At 43.7% G+C, this 26,829-nt stretch overlaps 1 protein-coding gene across 4 annotated transcripts in view; it reads left to right on the top strand.

Annotated features, from left to right (window-relative positions):
• The window catches only part of SLC4A4 (solute carrier family 4 member 4), a 212,282-nt gene that overhangs the window by 104,622 nt on the left and 80,831 nt on the right, over positions 1-26,829 (top strand). For 2 of the 4 annotated variants that reach the window (XM_081332173.1, XM_081332174.1), the window contains exons 4-6: positions 11,264-11,399; positions 19,142-19,302; positions 22,090-22,269. In XM_081332173.1, coding sequence (XP_081188299.1) covers positions 11,264-11,399; positions 19,142-19,302; positions 22,090-22,269 — 477 coding nt within the window. The remainder of the gene's footprint in view (positions 1-11,263; positions 11,400-19,141; positions 19,303-22,089; positions 22,270-26,829) is intronic. The other 2 variants (XM_081332175.1, XM_081332176.1) reach the window with 2 other exon arrangements.

Here is a 26,829-nt window from a genome sequence, read left to right as displayed (position 1 = left end):
GTGAGCTTAGATGGACTCCAGAAGATGGTGGAGGACAGGAAGGCCTGGAGGAACGTTGTCCATGGGGTCGCGATGGGTCGGACATGACTTCGCAGCTAACAACTATTGGCATAAGAGAATAACAGAGTTGGAAGGAACCTTGGAGAACAATATGTGAAGTAGCTACAGAGTGAGAAATTGATTGTGCAACATTTCAAAATATATTTGAGAAGATATATCCCAGGCTGTCACAGAGAAGTCTCTCTGTGTGTGTGTGTGTGTGTGTGTGTGAATCTATTCTCCAAAGCACCCGAAGGCAGGAGAAGAAACAATAGATGGAAACCAATCAAGGGGAGAAGCAACCTAGAACTAAGGAGAAACTTCCTGACAGTGAGAACAATTAACCGGTGGAACAACCTGCCTCCAGAAGCGGTGAATGCTCCAACACTGGAAGTTTTTAAGGAGAGATTGGACAGCCATTTGCCTGAAACTCTACAGCAGGGGTCTTCAAACTTGCCCCTTTTATGACTTGTGGACTTCAACTCCCAGAATTCCTTAGCCAGCGTGCCTGGCTGAGGAATTCTGGGAGTTGAAGTCCACAAGTCATAAAAGGACCCAGTTTGAAGACCCCTGCTCTACAGGGTTTCCTGCCTGAGCAGGGGGTTGGTCTAGAAGACCTCCAAGGTCCCTTTCAGCTCTTGTTACAAGTGTTCAGTAGTGCTGTTGTGTCTTCCTGCAACAGTGTTTGTGTTTGACGTTTTGTCTGCTCTTTGTCTCTCTAATATGATGCTTTCCCTCTGTCGCCAAGTACTCCAGTGTCTACTGCTGAATCTCTGGCCGCTTCCCTTTTTAGTTTGCCTCCTTTGAGTGTTAACATTTGACAGCGTCACCTGCTGTTTTGGGAGCCTGCTGTTTTACCTCCCTTTTGTTTTGCAAAATCAAACAGTTAATCTCTGCGGGGGGGGGGGGGGGGTTGTTGGCCTTACAAACCGCAAGGATGGAAATGACCTCTTTAAATCTCTCCTTCTTAGGAGTCTTTGTTTTTTTGTGGCTTGGCTTAAGGTTTCTTGGCCGGTTTCATTCCCTCTCATGTTCTCCTTTTATCTTGACCTCAGTTTTTCTCCCTGCTTATTTTTCTTTTTTTTTTTTTGCTGTTGACATTTTGCAAGAACACCCTGCTGTGGGTTTCCTTGTTTGTCTGTCTTTCTGAGTCCTCTCTAACGAGTTCATGAATATTTCCTCTGACGGCTTCTCCTGTTCAAAGCATGAAATAGGTGACTGCCTCATCCTGGTGATTTCAGAAGGACATGAATTCCAGAATACAGAATAACCCGAGTGGGAAGGGACCCTGGAGATCTTCTAGTCCACCTCCCTGCTCAACCGGGAGACTCTTATAGAATAGAAGAGTTGGAAGGGACCCTGGAGGACATCTAGTCCAACCCCCTGCTCAACCAGGAGACTCTTATACCATTCCAGACAAATGGCTGTCCAGTCTCTTCTTACAAGCCTCCAATGATGGAGCACCCACGACTTCTGGAGGCAAGTCATTCCATTGACTGATGGTTCTCACTATCAAGAAATTTCTCCTTAGTTCCAGCTTGCTTCTCTCCTTGATGAGTTTCCATCCGTTGCTTCTTGTCCTGCCTTCAGCGTCTTTGGAAGATTAGGTAAAGGTAAAGGTTCCCCCGCACATGCGTGCTAGTCGTTTCCAACTCTAGGGGCCGGTGCTCATCTCCGTTTCAAAGCCGAAGAGCCAGCGCTCGTCTGAGGACGTCTCCATGGTCATTTGGCCGGCATGACTAGACGCCAAAGGTGCACGGAACGCCGTTACCTTCCCACCGTAGCGGTCCCTATTTTTCTACTTGCATTTTTACGTGCTTTCGAACTGCTAGGTTGGCAGAAGCTGGGACGAGGAACAGGCGCTCCCTCTGCTACGCGGCACTCAGGATTCGACCCGCCAAACTGCCGACCTTCTGATCGACAAGCTCAGCGTCCTAACCCACTGAGCCACCGCATCCCTTTTCTTTGGAAGATTAATGAGGTCTTATTATTCATTCCATAACACAAAGTGTTAATAAGATCACACGATCCCCTTCCATCCATGATTTTTTTTTCCCCAGTTGGAGAAAGTTTTAAGCAATGGAGTGGTTTGTGGAAAGGCAAAAGGCCTTTTGTCACTGTTGATTTGTGAATGAACGTGTTGTCAGGTGTACCCTAGCCAACCAACTAGGACTACGTTGGGTGAGAAATTCTAAGAACTATAACCTCACCTAGATGGCATCAGATTGAGCCATCTGATCCAAAGGTGATACAAAGGTGGTTTTTCCAAAGGCAGTTGGACTGTTCTTCTTTGAAGACGTTTTGCTTCTCATCCAAGAAGCTTCCTCATATAAATACGTTATTTATAGTTTGCCTTTTAGATCATAGATCTCATACAGGTAATCCTTGACTCACAACATTTTGTTTAGGGACCGCTCGAAGGTACAACGGCATTGAAAAAAGTGACTTATGACTGCTTTTCACACTTACGACTGTTGCAGCATCACCCACGGTCACATGATCAAAATTCAAACGCTTGGCAACTGACTCATATTTATGACCTTTGCTGTGTCCCAAGGTCATGTGATCACCTTTGGGGACCTTCTCACAAGCAAAGTCAATGGGGAAAGCCAGATTCACTTAATTCCTGTGTGACTAACTTAACATCTGCAGTGGGAACTTAACAACTGTGTCAAGAAAAGGTTGTAAAATGGGGCAAAATTCACGTAACAAATGAGCAACATAAATTTTGGGCTCAATTGTGGTCGTAAGTCAAGGACCACCTGTACATTGGCTTATTATAGCCACTGTGATAATTATTTTGAATAAATGTCCCTCTCCTTAATCCAGACATGTCAAACTCCTGACGTCGCGCAGCGTATCGGAGCTTTTACTCCATTGCCGGCAATGGGGTGGGCGTGGTTTTGGGATGATGCCTTGGTGGAGCAGTGGGCTAATGCCTCCTTAAGTAACACCAGCTTCCTGCAATTAGTGCAGGTTCGAGTCCCACCAGGCTCAAGGTTGACTCAGCCTTCCATCCTTCCGAGGTAGGTAAAATGAGGACCCAGATTGTTGGCGGCAATTAAGCTGACTTTGTAATAATGCCGCTTGGGGTGTGTGTGAAAGCCCTAATAAGCAGGCATATACATAGAATGAAGGCTATTGCTAAGCACATTTGATTGGTGCTTAGATTGTAAGCCGCCCTGAGTCTTCAGAGAAGGGCGGGATATAAATGGAATTAAAATAAATAAATAAATAAATAAAAAATGATGCGCCTGGCCCGTGGGCTGGCAGTTTGACACCCCTGCTTTAATCTAACAGAACGTGCTGCATTGGATTGGTGATAGGCACTTTGCATGTGGTCAGTGACACTGTTTTCCTTGCCATCAAATATTTCAGGAAATGTTTCTGACCTGGCACATATTATGCTGGACGTAGCCCAGAGAACTAGTTGGGCTAATCCTTGCTTAGAGTCTTGAGTTTCTTACACAATGTAATTCTAGACCAAGAAGTTAGAAATCTGTCACTATTATTGTTTTGTCCATTGTCCTACTTCTCATTGGCCATATCTCTTCATGCGCTGTGTTGGCACAGTGGTTAGAATGCAGTACTGCAGGCTAATTCTGCTGATTGCTGACTGACCAGCTCAAGGTTGACTCAGCCTTCTGTCCTTCCCGGGTCAGTAAAATGAGGACCCAGATTGTTGGGGGCAGTAGGCTGACTCTCTAAACCAGGGCCTTTCAACCTTTTCACCCATTGTACCACTTTTAGGATATGGCAACATCTGAGTGCCACCAGTCGCCTAGCAAGGTGTCAAAAACTTGATGGCCAAAAAAAAAGAGAGGAAAAAAGTGATGAAGTACAGGTAGTCCTCGATTTACAACAGTTTGCTTAGTGACTGTTCGAAGTTACAATGGCACTGAAAAAAGTGCCCCCCAAGCCACAGCCGAGCAAGACACCTGCCTGCCTGCCCGGCCGCGCTCTTCCTCCTGTCCGAGGTTTTCATTGTTGTGAGCATTTCTGTTGAGGATTGGCAGCAGGGGTGGGGTGGGGGGGTGTTTGGTTTTTATTCCCCCCATCTGCTGGGTGGTTGCAGCAGGTTTTGGTCACTTCACATGACCCTGGGACACTGTGACCATCATAAATATGAATCTGTTGCTAAGCATCTGAATGTAAATTACAAGACCCTGGAGATGCTGCAACATTCCAGCTGATCGGCGCTTCTTCTGGGCTCAGAAGCGCCAGGATCAGCTCCGAGTTCCAGCTGGATCCTGGCGCTGATCCTGGCGCTTCCGCTGAGCCCTGACAGCCCTGCAGCTCCAGCCATCTCTCGCTCAGGCTTGTGTGGTACTGCCACCGATTCAGCTCATTCCCCTCCCTCGTTACCACTTTTCTAGGATGGTAGCGTACCACCTGCCAGGTGCCAATGTACCACAGGTGGTACCCGTACCACTGGTTGAAAAGCCCTACTGTAAACTACTTAGAGAGGGCTGTAAAGCTGTATATAAGTCTAAGTGCTATTGCTGTTAATGGTGTTTTGGGGGTTCAGCTTCTAGCATTCTTATCTAACACTGCTAGAACAAATAGTTAATCTCTTAAAGTTTTACAGAAGTGCTGTGTAGAAGTGCTGGGGAAAAATACTGTTGATGGGTGCATACTTTTCATTTGCAAAGGGCGCATATAGAAATAGATTTCTACAGAAACCTATAACAGATTTCATATAGAAATCATATAGACTTCCTACCTTTTGTTGATGAAACAAAAGGGGAAGAGAGTATGTGTGGGTGGCAAGTTTTATGCCATTAATTTCATTTTGAGCTGATTCATGTGAGTGACTATCTGAATGAGTGACTAAACAAACTCTTCAAAGCTTTTGATGTGGGATGTATGGAATGGAAGGCAACGTATGATTATCACAGCTGAATAAAAATCTACAGTGAATTATACACAATATATTGTATTGCAGTTTTGTAAACATCCACTTATCATCAGAACTATGGGTTTAAATTGTTGTTAAAACACTGTAAACGTAGCTCTGATAACTTACTTTCGACTTAATAAATTAGAATGTTCTGCAGATCATGGATCCAGTGATCCATTATACTTGCATCACCCCAGGACCGAGGCACTGTGAAAGGGAGAAATAGTAAAACTTGTTTTAAAAAAATATCCTTAATGGTACCTTTTTCAGCAGCTTATTAACCATGTCAAATGAGCTGAGATGCTGTAGAAGCCTGGAGATTTTTTTTTTCAGCAGAAGAAATTTGTTGCCCATGTAGGTCCAATGGGAGGAGGGAAAAGTTTGAAGTTCATTACTTCAGGGTAATTAGCTTGACCCTTGATTGTATGTAATACTTTGCTTAGCACAACTTGTTCCCTCTGGAGGCCAAGATGACAATACGTTGTTCTAACTAAAGAGAGCTTGAAAATAACTAATGAACGGCCCATTAATTTCCAGTGGTACTAAATGCTTGGGGTGCCGCAGATCTTGTGATCCAGAAAATTCTGTGTTTGGGAATTTTGTCGTAACTAACTCCGAAGGGAATGCAACTAAAGCCAAGTCAAAAAGAAAAGACAGTACAACTGTACAGTTCTACTTTAATTGTAGAAATGGGCGGATTCATGTAAATATGTAAACAACATGTGTGTATAGAAACTGTTGAGGCAGTTGGGTCTCAACTGCTTTTCCTCCATTGACCAACCAGATGTTGACTGGGAGATAATGAGAATTACAGTCCATGCATCTGGATGCCGAATGCAGAACGCCTTGCTTTATTTAGCTAAGATGATATTATTATGGTTAGTGGCACAGTCAGCCAGATGTTTAGACTGGATTTGGTATTTTTGTCCACCTATCAAGTCCTTCCCAAGGAGCTAAGATAGTCAGATATTGTTTTTTTTTAAAAAAATAATATTAAAAGTATCGCCACAGGTTATAAGCTGTTCCAAGGAAAGCTGCCTTTTACAATTGACTGATGGTGATTTTGTCAATGCTGATGATGTCTAAGTGGTGCTCAAGCAATTCCCAAAGATCTATTATGGTTTGTTGTACAGCCAACCATATCTTTAGACTGAATTTGGTATTTTTTTTATCCTTCCCAAGGATGATGATGATGATAGCTACAGCTATTGGCAGTTTAGGAGGCACTCAATGTAGTGGAACATTCAATGGAAGTCAAAATCAGCACCTTGGTCAGCGATTCTTTTATAGTTCTCAATAGGGGCTTGGCCATCTCAAACCCTGTGAAATAATTGGGTAAGCCTAAGGCAGGGGTAGGGCCGTGGTGGCTCAGTGGGTTAGGATGCTGAGCTTGTCGATCAGAAGGTCCGCAGTTTGGTCGAATCCCGAGTGCCGTGTAACAGAGTGGCGCCTGTTACTCGTCCCAGCTTCTGCCAACCTAGCAGTTCGAAAGCACATAAAAATGCAAGTAGAAAAATAGGGACCACTACGGTGGGAAGGTAACAGCGTTCCATGTGCCTTTGGCGTCTAGTCATGCTGGCCACTTGACCACGGAGATGTCCTCGGACAAACGCTGGCTCTTCGGCTTTGAAACAGAGATGAGCACTGGCCCCTAGAGTTGGAAATGACTAGCACGCATGTGTGGGGGAACCTTTACCTTTACCTTTAAGGCAGGGGTAGGCAACCTTGACTCTTTTATGACTCGTGGACTTCAACTCCCAGAATTCCTGAGCCAGCCATGCTGAGGGGAAAGGGTGAGTTTCCAAGATGAGCCATGCTGGCTCAGGAATTCTGGGAGTTGAAGTCCACGAGTCATAAAAGAGCCAAGGTTGCCTACCCCTGGCCTAAGGGTTGTGGGTACTAGCTGTTACCTCTTCTGAAAGATTGACTTGGCAATGGATTAAAAGGGTTTCTCCAAGTTAATAATCTACCTTCAAGTAAGGATTTCTTTCTTGGAGCAGGTTACTGGAGATGTTGCCTCTCCTATGGAAGTTCCTCCCTCTAATAAAGGTTTCCCTTACCAATTAATTTCTGAGAAATAACTGCCATTTCTTGAGAAGTTAAAGCATCTAGGATTGGGACCTAGGAAATGAGAAATGAATCAGGCTCAATCTCAGAGAAATAGATTAGTTAGGGCAAAGGAACATTTGCTAAATCTCAACTATTTGAATTAATTTGGAGTCAATGAACTATCTTCTTTCTTGTAAAAAGTCTTATTGAGTAATCTTGACTGGATTCTTTCCTTCCTTCCTTCCTTCCTTCCTTCCTTCCTTCCTTCCTTCCTTCCTTCCTTCCTTCCTTGCTCCCTCCCTCCCTCCCTCCCTCCCTCCCTCCATCCATCCATCCATCCATCCATCCCTCGGTATATAGTGTGGGAAATAGTGTTCTATCAGTCTTTCAATTATTTAAGAATGTTCCTTGAAGAGATCACAAGATCTTTCTGTCAAGCTCTTTTTTTTAAAGCATAGTGTATGTTTTTTTAATCTTTTTAGCTGATTAATCAGCAAGGGAAGACTTTAACTGGCAGGATTAGATATTTGTAATACTAATTTATAGATGGGGTAAGTAGTAAAAATGATTAACTTAGCAATAGAGTTTTTCCTCTTCTAATAATAAATAGTAATAGTTTAGTTTAGTTTAGTTTTATTGTATTTGTATACCGCCCTTCTCCCGAAGGACTCAGGGCGGTGAACAGGGCATACATAAAAAATACGAGATACAAAAATTAAAAAAGAATTAAATAATAGCCCAGTTAAAACAGTCGGTAACAATATACAATATAAAAATCCCCATTAAAAATCCCCATTAAAACCCCAACATATCCCCATCAGGCCAGGCCGGCTTGTACAAATAGATGGGTCTTCAGACCACGTCGGGAGGAGCGAAGCTCAGGTGCCGTCCGGAGCTCGACCGGCAGCTGATTCCATAAAGCCGGAGCGCCCACAGAGAAGGCCCTCCCCCTGGGGGCCACCAGCCGACATTCTCTGACCGGAGGCACCCTGAGGAGGCCCTCTCTGTGGGAACGCACAGGGCGGAGGGAAGTAAGTATATAGTAAGTATATAGTAAGTATATAGTAAGTATATAGTAAGCAAAATATTAAAGCAACCTATGATGCACTAGCTTACTTTCTGTGTGTTGTTATTCTCTCTGGATTGCAGTTTAAGAATAAGAAGTAAACCTTTAAAGTGTGAGAAATTACACTTCATTGGTTACTGGAAACTCTTGGGGGGACGTTTGCCAAAACCAGATCTATAGGCGATTGCGGAATAGACATTTGCACTGAATTGGAAACTAATTTCTGGAGTAGAAGAACAGATCAGACTAAACTCAGGAATAGCTACACTTTGCCCAAAATTCCAGTCTGTATTTAAATCATTTCCCATTGCAAAGTGTTCAACCCAATTTAAATGAGTAGAATCACTTCAGTTACATACCGATAGATATCTGTGGGGGGGAGGAGCAAGGATGATAAATGACATCTGATGTCACCGCACAAATGACATGAATTACATATTTGTGTAATTGGATGATGTTATGATGCATGTGGTATTTTGATGCCACCGTGGCCCCTATTGGACATCTGCATTCCCACCTTGAAGAGATTTGTCTCAATAGCTTTATTTATTTATCTGGATCCCACCTTTATTACTTTTACAAATAACTCAAGGGTATCCAGCACATCTTTTTCCTCTTATTTTCCTCACAACAAACAGCCTTTTTGAGGTGAGTCGGGCTGAGAGAAAGGGACTGGCCCAGAGACCTCCAGCTGGCTCTCGTGTCTGAGGCAGGACTAGAACTCACAGTCTCCTTGTGATTGGCCTAAAGTCAGCAGCTGGCTTTCATGGCTAAGGTGGGACTTGAACTCATGGTCTCCACTTTGTCGCCTTGTGCCTTAACCACTAGACCAGGGGTAGGCAACCTTGGCTCTTTTATGACTCGTGGACTTCAACTCCCAGAATTCCTGAGCCAGCCATGCTGAGGGGAAAGGGAGAGTTTCCAAGCTGAGCCATGCTGGCTCAGGAATTCTGGGAGTTGAAGTCCACGAGTCATGAAGGGGCCATAGTTCCCCCATGCTGGCTCAGGAATTCTGGGAGTTGACGTCCATGAGTCATAAAAGAGCCAAGGTTGCCTACCCCTGGCCTAGGCCCAGGCCCCTTCATGACTCGTGGACTTCAACTCCCAGAATTCCTGAGCCAGCCACGCTTGAGGGGAAAGGGAGAGTTTCCAAGCTGAGCCATGCTGGCTCAGGAATTCTGGGAGTTGAAGTCCACGAGTCATGAAGGGGCCATAGTTCCCCCATGCTGGCTCAGGAATTCTGGGAGTTGAAGTCCATGAGTCATAAAAGAGCCAAGGTTGCCTACCTCTGGCCTAGGCCTAGGCCCCTTCATGACTCGTGGACTTCAACTCCCTGAATTCCTGAGCCAGCCATGCTGAGGGGAAAGGGAGTGTTTCCAAGCTGAGCCATGCTGGCTTAGGAATTCTGGGAGTTGAAGTCCACGCGTCATAAAAGAGCCAAGGTTGCCTACCCCTGCACTAGACCAAACTGGCTCTTAACACTTATTATGCACACCTAGGGGGACTCCAGTTTCTAATCCCATTAGATCCTAATTGTCTGTTGGTTTTGATGCATGCAAATATTTTATGATTTGCATTTATAAATTTATGTAAGGTACAGAAGTATTGTTGTCCCTTCTGTTTATTTCTTCATTTCTCACATGCTAAGGGATCACCTCTTGTTCTCAAGAAGATTACCAATCCGCAGAATGAAATGAGATGTAGAAAGTAAAACAATGCATCCTATATAGATCAGACCTTTTCTGGTGGGATTCTACTTCCCTCCTCTCAAATGCAGACAACGAAATCTGGAAGAACAGCAAGAGTCTTCTGTATCAAACTCTAGACATTTATAATCCTTTGGATTAATGGGTCTAGGGAGAAGAAGCCATTGTCTGATGACACCTAGATCATGAAGCTCAGGTTGAGGTGCTGCCCAAATCTTTTACTCTGGGTCATATAGATCTCTGCCTGCTAACTACCTGTGTAGCCTTGTTTGGGAGCATACAGAGAGCGCACAGAGCAATTTGTGATTTAGCCTCCAAATTTTACTTCCTCCTTTTTTTTTAGATTAAAAGGAGACCGATGAATTACTACTTATCTGAGAACACATGGTCACAATTAATATTTCCTTTACTTATGTAAACATAATATAAACATAATTTAATCCCCTATAATTGCCTTGTGCCCTTCCTTCCTTCCTGTACAACCTTCCTTCCTTCCTTCCTTCCTTCCTTCCTTCCTTCCTTCCTTCCTTCCTTCCTTCCTTCCTTCCTTCCTTTATATCCTTCCTTCCTTCCTTCCTTCCTTCCTTGCTTCCTTCCTGTACAACTTTCCTTCCTTCCTGTACAATTTCTTTCTTTCTTTCTTTCTTTCTTTCTTTCTTTCTTTCTTTCTTTCTTTCTTTCTTTCTTTCTTTCTTTCTTTCTTTCTTTCTTTCCTTCTCTCTCTCTCTCTCTCTCTCTCTCTCCTTCCTTCCTTCCTTCCTTCCTTCCTTCCTTCCTTCCTTCCTTCCTTCCTTCCTTCCTTCCTTCCTTCCTTCCTTCCTTCTTTCTCCTGGCGTGTTGGATAACTAAATGGACCAAACACACACAGCCTTCTGTGTAAAAGTAGGCAAGAGTCTACTTTGTTAAATATTCCCTTTTACATTGGTAATGAGTCTTAGAGGGGTAACACGCTGCCTTGCAAGCCAATGAAAGTTCCCATTTTGCACAAAGGGAGGGGAAATTGGCAATGGGATGCCACTTCCTCTGCAAAAGGTGCCCCCCCCAGATAGTTTGGCTCGAACCGGTTCTTGCCTATAAAGAAAAAGTCTTGAAAGGACCTCAGCTGATCAGAATATGAAAATTCTCCGGGCATCTACCAGAGAACAAATTGGTGTTGAGCCTAGAAGTTATCTCCTGGTTTTTCTTCAGCGAGGAGCTGCGTGGGTTTGCAGCTAACACCCATCTTAAACGAGTGGGGGGAAAAGTCCCTTGTCCTCTTGAACTTTACCCCAAGCTTTTAAGTTTTAAGTGCAAGAAGGGAGAAATATAGACGTAGGTACCTAGGAAGTTTTAAGGACAACAAGAAGAGGAAGAACAGCCCACGTTCCAAAGTGAACATGTCAGATGGAGGAGACCATCGCCAGCAGAAGCAACCCAACGGCTGTGGAGAAAAGGTGAAGGAGAGGAAACGCACTTCCTTGGTTATTCTCCAGTCCGTTAACCGCAGTATTTTCACCTCTGCAGTCTCTCCTGCCGCGGAGCGGATCCGTTTCATTTTGGGGGAAGATGACGATAGCCCGGCACCCCCTCAGCTCTTCACAGAACTGGATGAACTTCTACCTGTGGACGGACAAGAGATGGAATGGAAGGAAACGGCCAGGTGAGCTCTGTTCGATGGGCTGATTGTGTGTGTGTGTGTGTGGGGGGGTGTTTTTACTTTTTTTTATCCTTGAAAAGAAGGTGTGAGTCCCGTGTCAAAGAATCTGGACCAGTATTGCACGCTAATTTCTTAAAATAATGGGGGTTCAACTGCATGGAGATAATTTATGGTCCAACGTTCAAGACGGCATTTCCGAACAGCAATTTTACCACTTTATTTTGAACACCTCTTTAGAAAGCTGAGTTGGGATGAGCTTCATTCCAGTCAGCAGAAAAAGGTCTATCAAAATCATGTTCCATGTTACCCATTTCTGCTGGCTTTCAACAGCTGAAATAGTTGAAATGTATTGAAATAGTTTTCAAATATCAACTTTTTATAAATTAGATGATAGATAGAAGCTACCTAGGGACGCGGTGGCTCAGTGGGTTAGGACGCTGAGCTTGTCGATCAGATGGTCGCCAGTTTGGCGGATCGAATCCCGAGTGCCGTGTAACAGAGTGGGCACCTGTTACTCATCCCAGCTTCTGCCAACCTAGCAGTTTGAAAGCACGTAGAAAAATAGGGACCACTTTGGTGGGAAGGTAAGAGCGTTCCGTGCGCCTTTGGCATCTAGTCATGCCGGCCACATGACCACGGAGACGTCCTCGGACAAGCGCTGGCTCTTCGGCTTTGAAACGGAGATGAGCACCGGCCCCTAGAGTCGGAAACGACTAGCATGCATGTGTGGGGGAACCTTTACCTTTACCTTTAGAGGCTACCTATATATTTGCTGAATTAAGCACTCCCTCATTCAAATCTTTCCTCAGCTTGTATCTTAGTAGATGTAAGTTCTCTTTTCTTCCTCAAATCCCATTCTCTAATATGGGGATAATAGAAGTAGCCAACTTCACTGGGTTGTGCTAAGGCAGGGGTCAGCAACCTGAAACAGTGAAAGAGCCACTCGGAACCGGTTCCCTCACAAAAGGAAAAACTGGGAGCCGCAAAAATATGTGTGCACATGCACGTACATGCGCACATGTGCAGAACAGGGTTTGACTGAAGAGTGGAGCCAAGGTGAGATATGCACCTACCCTGCATATTTGAATTGATTGGTTGAACTTTTTTAGTCCCACTTTTTTTTGCACTGCACATGGCAGAGGACTGGGAGCCGCAGGAGACGGCTGAAAGAGCCGCATGCGGCCCCGGAGCCGCGGGTTGCAGACCTGTGTGCTAAGGGCTACTCAGATGCAAGCTGGTTTATAGAATGCATTAAGCCACAACTGATTATTTAGTTTTGGCTGAGATGTTGCATGATCCCTGTCATTGTGGGTTTGTAAAATCCTGACGTTCAGGATCAGTTCTATTGTGTGAATTCAGTAATGGTTAATAATAATAATAATAATAATAATAATAATAATAATAATAATAATAATAATAATAATAATAATAATAATAATAATAATAATAATAATAATAATAATAATAATGATGATGATAGAAGGGACCTTGGAGGTCATCTAGTCCAACCCACTGCTCAGGCAGGAAACCCTATACCATTTCAGGCAAATGGCTGTCCAGTCTCTTCTTAAAAACCTCCAGTGTTGGAGCATTCACAGCTTTTGCAGGCAGGTTGTTCCACTGGTTAATTGTTCTCACTGTCAGGAAGTTTCTCCTTAGTTCTAGGTTGCTTCTATGTTTGTATGGTTAAACCATGGGATAGCATAATGTGTAAACTAATCTGTCTGTCTAGAATATTTTGTCCACTCAGAGAACAGTTATAAAGCATGAGCTGGTTTTTTTTTTAATGTTTTACATCATAATAGTTTGTTTACAGAAATTCTGGAGATCGTTGATTCTCGGCTTCAATTGGAGGTAGGGTCTCTTCTGAAGACCACCTGCTGGGAGACATATGGGCTTCCTTGTGGAGATGGTTGACCACTAGGAGAACAGGCTATAACTAGTCCTAAACTTTTGGCCATTCGTTTAGTGCAGGAGTCTTCAAACGTGGCAACTTTATGACTTGTGGACTTCAACGCCCAGAATTCCTCAGCCCAGCTGAGGAATCCTGGGCGTTGAAGTCCACAAGTCTTAAAAGTTGCCAAGTTTGGAGACCCCTGATTTTAATGCCTGCTTGAAGTTATGATTGTACTGACATACAGCCAGTCCTCACATGTACGACCATTGCAATGTCTCTGCAGTCATGCAACCAACTTGTACTTAAGGATAGTTGCAGCATCCCAAGGCTCTGCTTTGCAGTGGAAATTGTGATCCCAATTGTGGTCTTAAGTTGTGGGCTATTTGTATTGAACTAGGTGGGCCACGGTTTCTATGCCACAGGACACTTACTTATTTATATTCTTAAAGATTAAATGGGGCTAATTGGAATTAGAATAACAGAGGTGGAAGGGACCTTGTAGGCCAGTGATGGCAAACCTTTTAGAGACCGAGTGCCCAAACCGCAACCCAAAACCCACTTATTTATTGCAAAGTGCCAGGGCCGCATCAGCGTTGTGGTGCCCTCTGGCCCACTGGGTGGGCACGGCCAGGGTGGTCACAGCAGACTGGGTGGGTATGGCCAGGTAGGTGTGGCCATCTTGATGCTCTAACACCTCTACTTGAGTTTGCTAGCCGGCCATTTTGCCTGCTTTGTGCTGGGTGGGGTTGCTACTCCGGGCAGTGGCAGCGGTGCCCTAAGGGACCTGCGTGAGCTGCTAGTGGCGGCAGTGCACGTGCCCACAGAGAGGGCTCTGAGTGCCACCTCTGGCACGCGTGCCATAGGTTCGCCACCACTGTTGTAGGCCAAGGGTCTTCAAACTTGGCCCTTTTATGACTTGTGGACTTCAGCTCCCAGAATTCCTCAGCCACCCAAGCAGGGGACCCTACACACCGTTTCTTGTTTTAAATAAACATTTATTAATTTTCTAGTTTTACAGTCAAGTACTTAATAAACAACGTGTTATCTGGGCCCATTAATAATTCAGTGTTCTATATTAACTTCTTCAGTCCTAGATCCAACATTACAGCATCCAATGTTTTCCTCTCTTCTTCCGGTGGTACCTGTTTTTCCAGATTAGGCAAATACAACTCTTATTGTTATTAATAGATATATAATTGAATATCAACATCTTTGTTACATTTGTCCAGTAACATCAGTAATATCGGTGTAGAAATCTTTTCTAACCAAAACGTATCTTAATTGCATTTGCACTTCATATCACTTTGTATGTTCAATCAGCATCCTGTTTCCTCTTTCTTTCTTTCTTTCTTTCTTTCTTTTAAATTGTCATTTCCCATCAGTGTTCAAAATGTCCCTCTTGTTTATCATTTCAAAGTAAGTTGTATTTGGGTAACCAAAAGCTTCCCTGCGCCATTTCTGACAGAAATGTCAGAATGTCCAGTCTCTTCTGGAAAGCTTCCAGGGAGGAAGCTCTCACAACTTCTGAAGGCAACTTCTGTCCCATTGGTTGATTGTTCTCGCTGTCAGGAAATTTCTCCTTATTTCTAGGTTGAATCTCTCCTTGATCCGTTTCCATCCGTTATTCCTTGTCTGGCCTTCAGGTGCTTTGGAAAATAGGTTGACCCCCCCCCACTCCTCTCTGTGGCAGCCCCTCAAATATTGGAAGACTGCTATCTATCTATCTATCTATCTATCTATCTATCTATCTATCTATCTATCTATCTATCTATCTATCTATCTATATTTATTTTAATTCCATTTATATCCCGCCCTTCTCCGAAGACTCAGGGCGGCTTACAAGCTTAGCAGTAGCCTTCATTCTATGTATATGCCTGCTTATTAGGGCTTTCACACACACACCCCAAGCGGCATTATTACAAAGTCAGCTTAATTGCCCCCAACAATCTGGGTCCTCATTTTACCTACCTGGGAAGGATGGAAGGCTGAGTCAACCTTGAGCCTGGTGGGACTCGAACCTGCACTAATTGCAGGCAGCTGGTGTTACTTAAGGAGGCATTAGCCCACTGCTCCACCAAGGCTGCTATCATGTCTCCCCTGGTCCTTCTCTTCAGTAGACTAGCCATGCCCAGTTCCTGCAACCGTGGTTGTTTAATTCAGACAAATACGAAAACAAGCATTCGATTTCTTAGCCAGTTCCAACTCATTTATAGTCTCTCTGGAAGAGATGCCTAGAGATAAATTGTTCCAGAGACGTGACCCTGTTAAGCAATATTTAATGAAGATGCCATGAATGTAATCAGCTTAACGATTCCACGGACCTTGCTTTGCTTAGTTGAGACTTTGCTGTGACGTTATAATAACTTATCTTTCTGCCAAGTCTGAGCTCTTTTTATTTTTCACTTTGGGGAAAATTACTGGGTCAGGCAACCCAGTGCTGTTCGAAGCGCTGACTCAGGGCTTGTCCAGGAACCGTGACATCAATGCCTTTAAATATTAGCTTTTCAGTTTTCTCTTGTTGTTTTTTTCCCCCCAAGGTCTCCTAACTCACCTTCCTTCATTTTGCCTTAAGGCATTTTTTTTCTTGAATTTCAGTTGATGGTAGATAACTTCCCTCTGTGTGCCTTTTTTAATATTTCTAATATTTCTGCTCCTTAAGGCAACTCCCTATGGCAGTGATGGCGAACCTTCTAGAGACCGAGTGTCCGAAGTGCAATCCAAAACCCACTTATGTATCATTGGGTGCTGAGTGGGCGTGGCCAATTGGGTGGGTGTGCCCATTTGGGTGGGTGTGCCCAATTGGGTGGGCGTGGCCAATTGGGTGGGCATGGCTGCGGTGGTAACAGCAGACTGGGTGGGACTAAAAAGTTCAATCAATCAACTCCAACTTTGCGAGATCTTTCTTTTCCCATGAGAAGTTGAAATTGATTGATTGATTGAACCTTTTTTTTTTGCACACGGCGGTGGAGGCCTAAAATGAAAAGGTTGTATAAAGCCCAGCTGAAGGCCTAGGACTGGGGTGACAGCGTTTGTGCCCACAGAGAGGGCTCTGCATGCCACCTTTGGCACGTGTGCCATAGGTTCACCACCACAGCCCTATGTTATTATTTCCCTAAACCAGGGAGAGGCAACCTTGGCTCTTTTACGACTCGTGGACTTCAATTCCCAGAATTCCTGAGCCAGCCACGCTGAGGGAAAAGGGAGAGGCTTCCAAGCTGAGCCATGTTGGCTCAGGAATTCTGGGAGTTGAAGTCCACGAGTCACAAAAAGAGCCAAGGTTGCCTACCCCTGCACTAAACAAATACTGGCAGTATGAATTGATCTCCAAGTGCCAGAATTTTGATCACCTTGGGACTTTGGGAATTCTGCGATGATCACAAGCACGAGGACCAATGGCTTTTCCCAGTGTTATTGTAACATTCAACAGTCATTAAATGCTCTGCTTTTCTATGCTTTTCTTTCAAGAGCCTGGTTAAGTAGAGTCGCCTTGCTGGGAGACGGGGTGGCAAACAAAATTAATTAATTAATTACTGGATTAGCCCGTAGCTAATGGGATACATTGGTCAGATATTTTCTCCAACTGCCGTACAGAGGTGATTTATCTCGTTCTATTATAGCAAGCAAAAAAGGGTCAGCGCTTAGCTGCTGCGCTGGTATTTGTGGGTTTGTTCTTTCGGAGAATGTTTGCACAGTTATCCCTGGCGGGTTGGTAACTAGACAAATCTGTAGCTTCAAAGAGCTGTTCAAGAACAAAGCAATAAAGTTTGTTCAGCTTTTTCACTGGAAGATTAAAGCAATTGAAACAGCAAGGAGAGTTGGAGAACGTCTTTTGTTATGCTGGCTCTTACCACAGCTTGACCGATGAAAGTTGTGTTGGTTTGGAGAAAGGAGTTGGGCAACCACACCCGCAGATCAGCTACTGTTTTGTAACTTAAAGAGGAGAGAGGCTAGAATTCTGCATTTTCCCCAAAGGAAATTGAGACACAATTTCCACACTACTTCTACTTTGGATAGCAGATGATGGCAGTCCTCGACTGACGATCGTAAGGGTCGTTAAGTCCTCAAGGTCATAAAGTGGGTCATTGCGTGAACGACACTTTTTTGCAGCAGTCGTTAAGTGAATCACCACAGTCATTAAGCGGACCTGCAGTTGTTAACCCAAAGCCACGGTTGTTAATTGAACCTGTTGTGTTCACCGTGGAGTGCTTTTTGCTGAAAACGAAGTAAATGCTAGTTTTTGACAAAAATGGCATAAATTGCGCTCGTGGGATGCTGCAAACAGCCACAAACGCGGCCTGCTTGCTGAATGTCCAAAATACTCCAAAAATTCTTAGCAACGGCCAGGCTGGCTGGGGAATCCTGGAAGTTGAGGTCCACCCATCTTAAAAGTCGCCAAGTTTGAGAGAGACTGACATATTGCGTTAACCCATGGTTTCTAAGTCAACAGGTTATTGAAGAAGTCCTTTTGACCGAATTTGTACATACAGTAACTGTTTATAAGCTGCAGTAGCTGGACTCACTGAATTTAGTAAGGCAAAATTAAACAAACCCTCATCACAGGCCTCGTGCAAAGTTTACCCTTGGACTGAGTCTGCAGCTATATAGTGATCTTAGACCAGGGGTAGGCAACCTTATTAGGACGCGGTGGCTCAGTGGGTTAGGACGCTGAGCTTGTCGATCGGAAGGTCGGCAGTTTGGCGGGTCGAATCCCGAGTGCCGCGTAACAGAGTGAGCGCCTGTTACTCGTCCCAGCTTCTGCCAACCTAGCAGTTCGAAAGCACGTAAAAATGCAAGTAGAAAAATAGGGACCACTCCGGTGGGAAGGTAACAGCGTTCCGTGCGCCTTTGGCGTCTAGTCATGCCAGCCACATGACCACGGAGATGTCCTCGGACAAGCGCTGGCTCTTCGGCTTTGAAACGGAGATGAGCACCGGCCCCTAGAGTCGGAAACGACTAGCACGCATGTGCGGGGGAACCTTTACCTTTACCTTTACCTTAGGCAACCTTGGCCCTTTCATGACTTGTGGACTTCAACTCCCAGAATTCCTGAGCCAGCTTGGCTCAGCTTGGAAACCTCTCCCTTTCCCCTCAGCATGGCTGGCTCAGGAATTCTGGGAGTTGAAGTCCACGAGTCATAAAGCTGCCTAGGCCTAGGCCAGGGGTAGGCAACCTTGGCCCTCTCATGACTCGTGGACTTCAACTCCCAGAATTCCTGAGCCAGCCTGGCTCAGCTTGGAAACCTCTCCCTTTCCCCTCAGCGTGGCTGGCTCAGGAATTCTGGGAGTTGAAGTCCACAAGTCATAAAAGAGCCAAGGTTGCCTACCCCTGTTTTAGACTCTTATATTGCTTTCATTTCAGATGCTAAGGGGAAAAAAATGCTTATTTTTTTTGCAAATGCTAAGGAAATTTATTTGCTTGCATTTATCTTGTATTTTATTTTAATTTTAATGTGTTGTTTCAATGGCTTTTATATACTTTTGATTATTACTATGTATGCCGCCCAGATTCACTATATGACACGGGCAGCTATGCAGCTGGGATTAAATAAATAAATGGAAAATGAAAGCGTGAAATTGGCCTAAATCTTGCTGTGATAGGTTGGCTTTTGTTCTATCAACCTAGCCTCCAGGGGTGGGATTCAAATAGGTGAACAACCAGATCTCTGCTTGGATACCGCTTCCGGATGTCCGTCCTGGGCCTGGGCAACAAAAAATCAGCTACCGGTTCTGCTGAATTGGTGCGAACTGGCTGAATCCCACCACTGCTAGTCTCACTTTACCAGATTTTCAGCAGGCCACGATCCACATTTAGATAGGTTCAGCCTCATTCACTCTTTTGCTCGTTGCAGGTGGATAAAATTTGAGGAGAAAGTGGAACAAGGAGGAGAGAGATGGAGTAAGCCCCATGTTGCCACGTTGTCGCTTCACAGTTTGTTTGAACTGAGAACATGTATAGAGAAAGGCTCTATTCTGCTGGATCTGGAGGCCTCAACTCTCCCTCAAGTCGTTGGTAAGTCTTAACAGAGAAGGAGTGTTCCGTGCATAGCATCTTTGATGTAGATTTTAGAAGAATTGTTGGTCTTCTAAAGATTCTTGAGAACCCAATCTGGGTTGATCACCGGGACCAGAGGTTTAATCTTCTGAGCTCATGAATGTGTCTATCAGGAGGCGTAGAGATCCTCATTCTTGAGAATCTTCTAAACTGCTAAAGATCTGTTCCAGTACTTGAAGAGCTGTCACAGGGAAGAGGGCATTGATTTATTCTCCATAGCACCTGAGGGCAGGTCAAGAAACCATGGGTGGAAGCTCATCAGAGGGAGATCCATCCTGGAACTAAGGAGGAATTTCCTAAGAGTGAGAACGATTAATCAGTGGAACAGGTTGCCTCCTAAAGTTGTGGGTGCTCCATCACTGGAGGTTTTCAAGAAAAGATTTGTCCAAGATGATGCGAGGATTCCTACCATGGACAAGGGGTTGGACTAGAAGGCCTCCAAGGTCCCTTCCCCCTCTGTGATTCTATGGCTCTATGAATATGATGTTGGATTTGCGAATAAAAAGGCTAGGTTTCTAATCTCATTGTTCAATAGACTTAAGTGGTCCATGAAAAGAGACCACCTATGAGAACTGAAAGCTGCTGAACTCAGAGTTTGTGGCTCTCTAGCATTCTTAGGGACGTGGTGGCTCAGTGGGTTAGGACGCTGAGCTTGTCGATCAGAAGGTCGGCAGTTTGGCGGGTCGAATCCCGAGTGCCGCGTAACAGAGTGAGCGCCTGTTACTCGTCCCAGCTTCTGCCAACCTAGCAGTTCGAAAGCACGTAAAAATGCAAGTAGAAAAATAGGGACCACTACGGTGGGAAGGTAACAGCGTTCCGTGAGCCTTTGGCGTCTAATCATGCCGGCCACATGACCACGGAGACGTCCTCGGACAAGCGCTGGCTCTTCGGCTTTGAAACGGAGATGAGCACCGGCCCCTAGAGTCGGAAACGACTAGCACGCATGTGCGGGGGAACCTTTACCTTTAGCATTCTTAGTGATTTTATTGAAATCCTACCAGATTCAGCAGATTTGCAGGAGAGTTATGCAAAAGCAATTGGACTCTCTTCAAGAAAAGCCATCTTTTGTTCTCCTTTTAAAAAAAAACACAAAAAAACAATTCGCTCTTAAACAAGAAAGATAAGTGGGCTTCATCTCCTGTATTTATTTGTTTAATGTCCGTTGTTTACAGTTCGTGGAACTGTAAAAGAAAACAAGTGATTCTGTTCTTCAAAAGGCGAGAAGGTGTCGTTGTTTCTAATCAATTTGTACTTGCTGCCACTTGTCAAATTAAAATCTAGAGGTTTTAATAAAAGAGCAGAGTAGGGGAAAAGTTGCAATCTAATAGCAAAAGAAGCGAAACCGAAGCGTTTCCGTATGCTGAAGACATTTCAATCGCCCTGAGGAATCTCAGGAGAATATAAATGACCTCGAGGAAAGAAAAACTGTAATATTAAATTAGTAACGTCAGTTTATAGATATTGAAGCAGAAGAAGAATCAACCAGCTATAACTATAGAATAAAATATCCAAACCATATTCTGGTATTTGTTTTTGTTTTTTTAATGCTTATGACTGATTTGGGGAAATTATATCACCTGAAGTTTATTACAATTGGTGTTGTACGTGTATGTAAGTACTTTTATTTCTATTGTAAATTGCCCTGGGAATAATGAATGGCTGTACAACAGAAGTTATAAATACATAAATTACATAGAATAAATTAAATTCCTAGTTTTGAGTTGGGTTGACCCTCTTGAGTGCACTTAAAAGAGGTGATGTGTTGAATAATATTAAAGAATAACAAGAGCTGGAAGGGACCTTAAAAGGTCTTCTAGTCCAATCCCCTGATCAAGATGGAGACCCTGTATCCGTGGTGGCGAACCTATGGCACGGGTGCCACAAGTGGCACGCAGAGCCCTCTCTGTGGGCACGTGCACTGTCGCCCCAGTCCCAGGCCTTCAGCTGGGTTTTATAAAACCTTTTCGCTTTAGGCTTCCGCCACCATGTGCAAAAAACCAAAAGGTTCAATCAATCAATCAATTTCAACTTCCCGCAGGAAAAAAAAAGATGTCTCAAAGTTGGAATTGATTGATTGAACTTTTTAGTCCCACCCAGTCTGCCGTTACCACGCCGAACCTTTGGGCCATGTCCACCCAATGGGCCACACCCACCCAATGGGCCACACCCACCCAATGGGCCACGCCCACCCAATGGGCCATGCCCACCCGGCACCCGATGATACATAAGTGGGTTTTGGATTGCAGTTTGGGCACTTGGTCTCCAAAAGTTTCGCCATCACTGCCCTATATCATTTCCGGGCAAATGGCTGTCCAATCTCTTCTTAATATAAGTTTAATATATAAAATATAAAAATATGAAAGAATAATATTCCACGATAGTGTGACAGGGCTGATTACAGAGGTGATAGACGTGATAATTCCAATTTTGGGGCAGCTGAATTTTGATATGCGAAGAAACGGTCTAGTTTGCACCGTAAATTAGAGGTCCTCAATCTTTTGGGCACCAGGGACCGGTTCCGTGGAGAGAGGTTTTTCCACAGACTGGAGGTGTGTGGTTTTGTGTGTTGCCTGCATCCCACGGATGGAGCTTTGCTTGTTTGTGCAGACTGGTTGCTGGCATGCCATGGCCCGGTACCGGTCCACGGACCGGGGGTTGGGAACTCCTGCCGTAAATTTGCCCAGGCAGTTATTTTGTGGCAATGTAATATATGCATGTCGTCATTAAACTCTCTTCACTTCACAGAGATGGTTGTTGACAACCAGATTGACACTGGGTTGCTGAAACAAGACATGAAGGATAAAGTCATCTACACGCTGCTCAGGAAACATCATCATCAAACCAAGAAATCCAATCTCCGTTCGTTGGCCGACATTGGAAAGACTGTCTCCAGTGCAAGTAGGATGTTAACGAACCCTGATAATGGTAATGCAGAAGCCGGTGGGATGTGGCCTTCCCTTAGAGACACACTGAAAAACTAGCTCCCGTCTCGGCTCATGGCGATGCAGCTAATCCATGAGCAGCTTAGCAGATCCTACTGATCCATTTATCAGTTACGGATTCTGGAGGCTTATAGTGTTGTGGTGCATGGCTTTAACACGTCTCTGCTGCAGCCCGGGGATTGCTGAGGATGTGCTTTTTTTAATTAGCCTTGGGCCGTGCCGAAATGCAGCGCTATCCGCAGGGAAGAATGACAAACACTGTGTTGTGGTGCCACCTATTTTAGCGGTGCTGGCGTGGACGCCTTGTTGTGTGGCCATGCCATGCCTAAAAGGTGGAGCTTGCAACACGCTGCTTTTCTCTTTTGAGAAAAAGCTACTTTTACAACTGTTGGAAGGTTTGATGTGCAGCTTGCAAAAATTTGTGTCCCTGGAGAGAGGAGACGGTGAAAACTAAGCATACTAAGGCTGCGTAGTTCAAATGACCTGACTCATAAGATGAACTCCTAAATGGGTGTCTGAATGTCTTTGGCTTTGAAGAAACACGCAGGGTTAAAACTATATTCTTGGCCTATTAAATCAGGAAGGAAGCCTGATATTAGTTATTCATTTTAGAATGCACAGGGTGCCATCCAGCACGTGGTCATTTTCTGTGCTTCCTAGTTAAAGCTACTTTCCTGCTTTTTACTCTTCTAGGAACTTTCCTTCAAAAGCACAATTCAGTGTATCCAGTGAATAAATCAAAACACTCCTAGTATTTAGTATGATACAATATTCAGTTAAATTACCAATAAAAATAATAATAATCCCCAGCTGGAAAGATCTACAACCATCACTGCCTCTTGTGAGTTAACACCGGTTTGCATGAGGTTTTATTTGGGTTTTCTGGAGTTTAAGACAGGGGTCTTCAAACCTGGCCCCTTTATGACTTGTGGACTTCAACTCCCAGAATTTCTCAGCCAGGCTGGCTGAGGAATTCTGGGAGTTGAAGTCCACAAGTCATAAAAGGGCCAAGTTTGAAGACCCCTGGTTTAAGAAGACCCCACATTCCAGGTATTATATTTTTTTAAGTATCTTGTTAGAATATACTGTAAGCTGCTATGTGATTCCTGGAAGAATTTAAGAATTCTTTAATTAACAGTGTTCTGAACTATAGATCTTGAGAACTATGCAGGCATCCGAATTTTGATCATGTGACCATGGTGGAGCTACAATGGTGGTGTGAAAAAAAGAGTCATGTCACTTTTTTCAGAGACAGATGCTTGATAAAACTGATTTGAAAGTCTGTTTTTTCCCCCCTCCAAGATTATAATTATAGGGAGCTGCTTTTCAAAATCTAAATCAGAAAAAAAGGCAGAAGAGGTGTTTGACCCATAAGGTGCAGAACATATTACAAATACTTGAACTTTTACAATTTTCCAGGATCTGGAGATTAGATACAATTCGAAGATGAAGTACATTTTCCCTCTAAAGAGCTTTTTTTTTTCAATAGGAAAGATGACGAAAACCTCATGAACTTACTCCAGAAAATAAAACTCACTTTTGTAAGATGGAAATTGCAATGAGGATAATAATAGCATTATTATCCCTTAAAAGAAAATGTCACTTTCTCTGAAATGGTAACATACCTCTAATTTGCTTCTTTTCTCAGAGACAAATTTGAATTGCACTTTTCAAAAGATTTTCTTCCTAGCCTAAGTGCTGCAGAACTAGGATACGAGCGAATCAAAGGGGAATATAGGCAAGAGTTTAAAAGTGATAAGACTGTAGGAAAAAACACACACACCATGATTTAAGAGTGAACAAACTCGTTTCTTAAATATAGGATTATAATTTCCTAAAAGCCAACTATTATTAATAAAATAAGAGAAGATAAGTAACAAGTTTAGTAGCCCTGTTAGAAATGAGAAACCTAAGTGATCCTATTTCGCTTATTTAGGCTAAAGCAAGAATCTGAAAACGAAGTATCATTTATTTATCACAATTACTTATTTAAGCTGGAGGTGGTTAAAAATGTATCCGGAAGGTTGCAATTGTCATTAAGTTGGATTGACTGACAGGGAGGCAGGCAGGTCAACGGGATTTTATTCTCGAAATGTTATTCGGCTTGTAGCTACATAATACAGAAACTTGAAAATTAAAGCGAGAAGAAAGGAACTGAAGTAGGGGATTGACAGGTTAAAAGGAGCAAGCTAATGAGTCATTATCACGTTATTTTAAGTGATGCAAAATGGGACACGTTTTTATTCATTGCCAACATAACGGGCTGGAATAACACAAATAACACATTTCCAAATGTTCAGGTACAGATTGTTTTTTCCCCCTCTCATGCGGGGCATTTCGCAGCACGCATTCGAATCCAACAATAACCAGCAAAATGTGGGCCAAACTATATTTTGGGGCTATAATATCTTCTGTGATGAGTTCTATAAAATAACGTGTGTGAAAGTTTTTGCATTTGTTTCAGTTTTTTGGGATATCCTTACAAGAATAAAGCCAAGAGGCTGTGCTCAGAAATTTAGCTAAATCCACATCTTTGGTCAGTTTTGCTTGTCCCTATTTAGAACGTATTAAGTAAGGAAAGTTACAATTTACTCCAGAGAGGAGATACATCACCCAAGCAGTATTATATTGACCCTGGTTTCATTAAACATGAAATAATCCTCCTCCTCCTCTTCTTCCTCCTCCTCCTCCTCCTCCTCTTCCTCCTCCTCCTCCTCATCCTCCATATAATTATCATCATCACCATCATCATCTTGACTTTTTTTTTTAAAAAAAAACCTGAACATTTTTTGAAAAAAAACAACAAACCCCTCTGTTACATCGTCAAAAATGGTTTGATTTAAGCTTGTAATTGAATGTAATCCAAATTTCCAGATGTTTCAATAATCTGGTGTTATAAATGTGATTCTTATAGATCAGATGGGAGCCCGATGGCTCGGTGGTTAAAGTCTCTGAGCTTGTCAGCTGGAGAGCTCAAGGCCTGAGCGCCGTGCAATGGGGCGAGCTCCTCTTAACTTGCTTCAGCTCCTGCCCGCCTAGCAGTTCCAAAGCAGGCAAACGCGAGTAGATAAATAGGTACCACTAGGGTGGGCAGGTGACAGCGTTTTGTGCGCTTCGGCCTATATAGCCGTGTTGGCCACGGAAGTGTCTTAGGAGACTATTGGCTCTCTCAGCTAGGAAATGGAGATGGGCACTGCCCCCTAGAGGCAGACACAAACCTTTACCTTTATGGATCGGACCTGGGTCATTTCATGGCCCCGGTGCCACCCCTGGACCTTGGTTGTCCCTGTCTGGCCTGTGCGAATTTCTTTTATTTTGAAGGAGACTGCTATTTTTTTTTAAAAAAAAATTCATGTATGTTTGTGTGTGCATGATCCAGGCACCTACACAATCCGATTTGGTTTGGCCCTCCGCAATAGTTTCTTATCTTATGAGGATCCAGATTGTTGGGGGCAATTAAGCTGACTTTGTAATAATGCCGCTTGGGGTGTGTGTGTGAAAGCCCTAATAAGCAGGCATATACATAGAATGAAGGCTACTGCTAAGCTTGTAAGCCGCCCTGAGTCTTCGGAGAAGGGCGGGATATAAATGGAATTAAAATAAAAATAAATAAATAAAAATCTGGCCTCTTGAGAAAATTAATGGCCCACCCCTGCTATAAATGGCATTCTACCACTCACTTGTTCAAATTTAGCTGGCCACAAAGGCTGGAAATTTCGGAGTGGAAGCCCCCAATATCTAGAAGTCAGCAGGTTGGAAATGAATGCGATGTATTTTATGGCTCTCCTTTTTTCTTGGGATTCTTAGGAACAGATAGGCCGGCGAGCTAATCAGACTTTTACTTCATCTTGTAGGAATATCGTTATTTATAGCCGCTCTTTATTTCTAGAATGCTGTGGGGAAATTAAATGTCAAAATAATTAATTTTGCTTATTTGTTTTGGGGAGCCAGCCCCCGAAATACAGCCTGATTGTTTCTCTCTAGAACTTAGGCATCGGGCTAATCTTTCAGTCGCGGTAATTAACCTTGTGGTGCAAAGTTTTTTTAAAAAAAAAAGGCTTCGGTTTTTTAAGGGTGAACCATTGCTCCATTATTACTAGAGGTAGTAGGATACCTGGATTTGGTGGCCTCAGCTGGCTTGTAGTTTGGGAGAAGCTATTCCAGTTCAGAGTTGAGGTGAATGTATAGAGTAAATGATACAATATCATGCAAACAGCCGTGGGACTTTGCATCCTAGGCTCAATGCCAAAGTGACTTAGTTTCCGTATTTCTGACAAAAAGCGCTCATACGAATAGGGCATTAAGTTAAAGAACAAAATCTTATGAATGGTTGTTCAATTCCAGCTTTTTTGGTGTTCTTTTTTCTGCAATGTGTGTGCTTCTCTTCTCTTCTCTTCTCTTCTCTTCTCTTCTCTTCTCTTCTCTTCTCTTCTCTTCTCTTCTCTTCTCTTCTCTTCTCTTCTCTTCTCTTCTCTTCCCTTCCCTTCCCTTCCCTTCCCTTCCCTTCCCTTCCCTTCCCTTCCCTTCTCTCCTCTCCTCTCCT

This window comes from Vipera berus (assembly GCF_964194415.1).
Source record: "Vipera berus genome assembly, chromosome: 7".
Classification (NCBI taxonomy): Eukaryota; Metazoa; Chordata; class Lepidosauria; order Squamata; family Viperidae; genus Vipera; species Vipera berus.
This window is presented reverse-complemented; position numbering and strand designations above follow the sequence as displayed.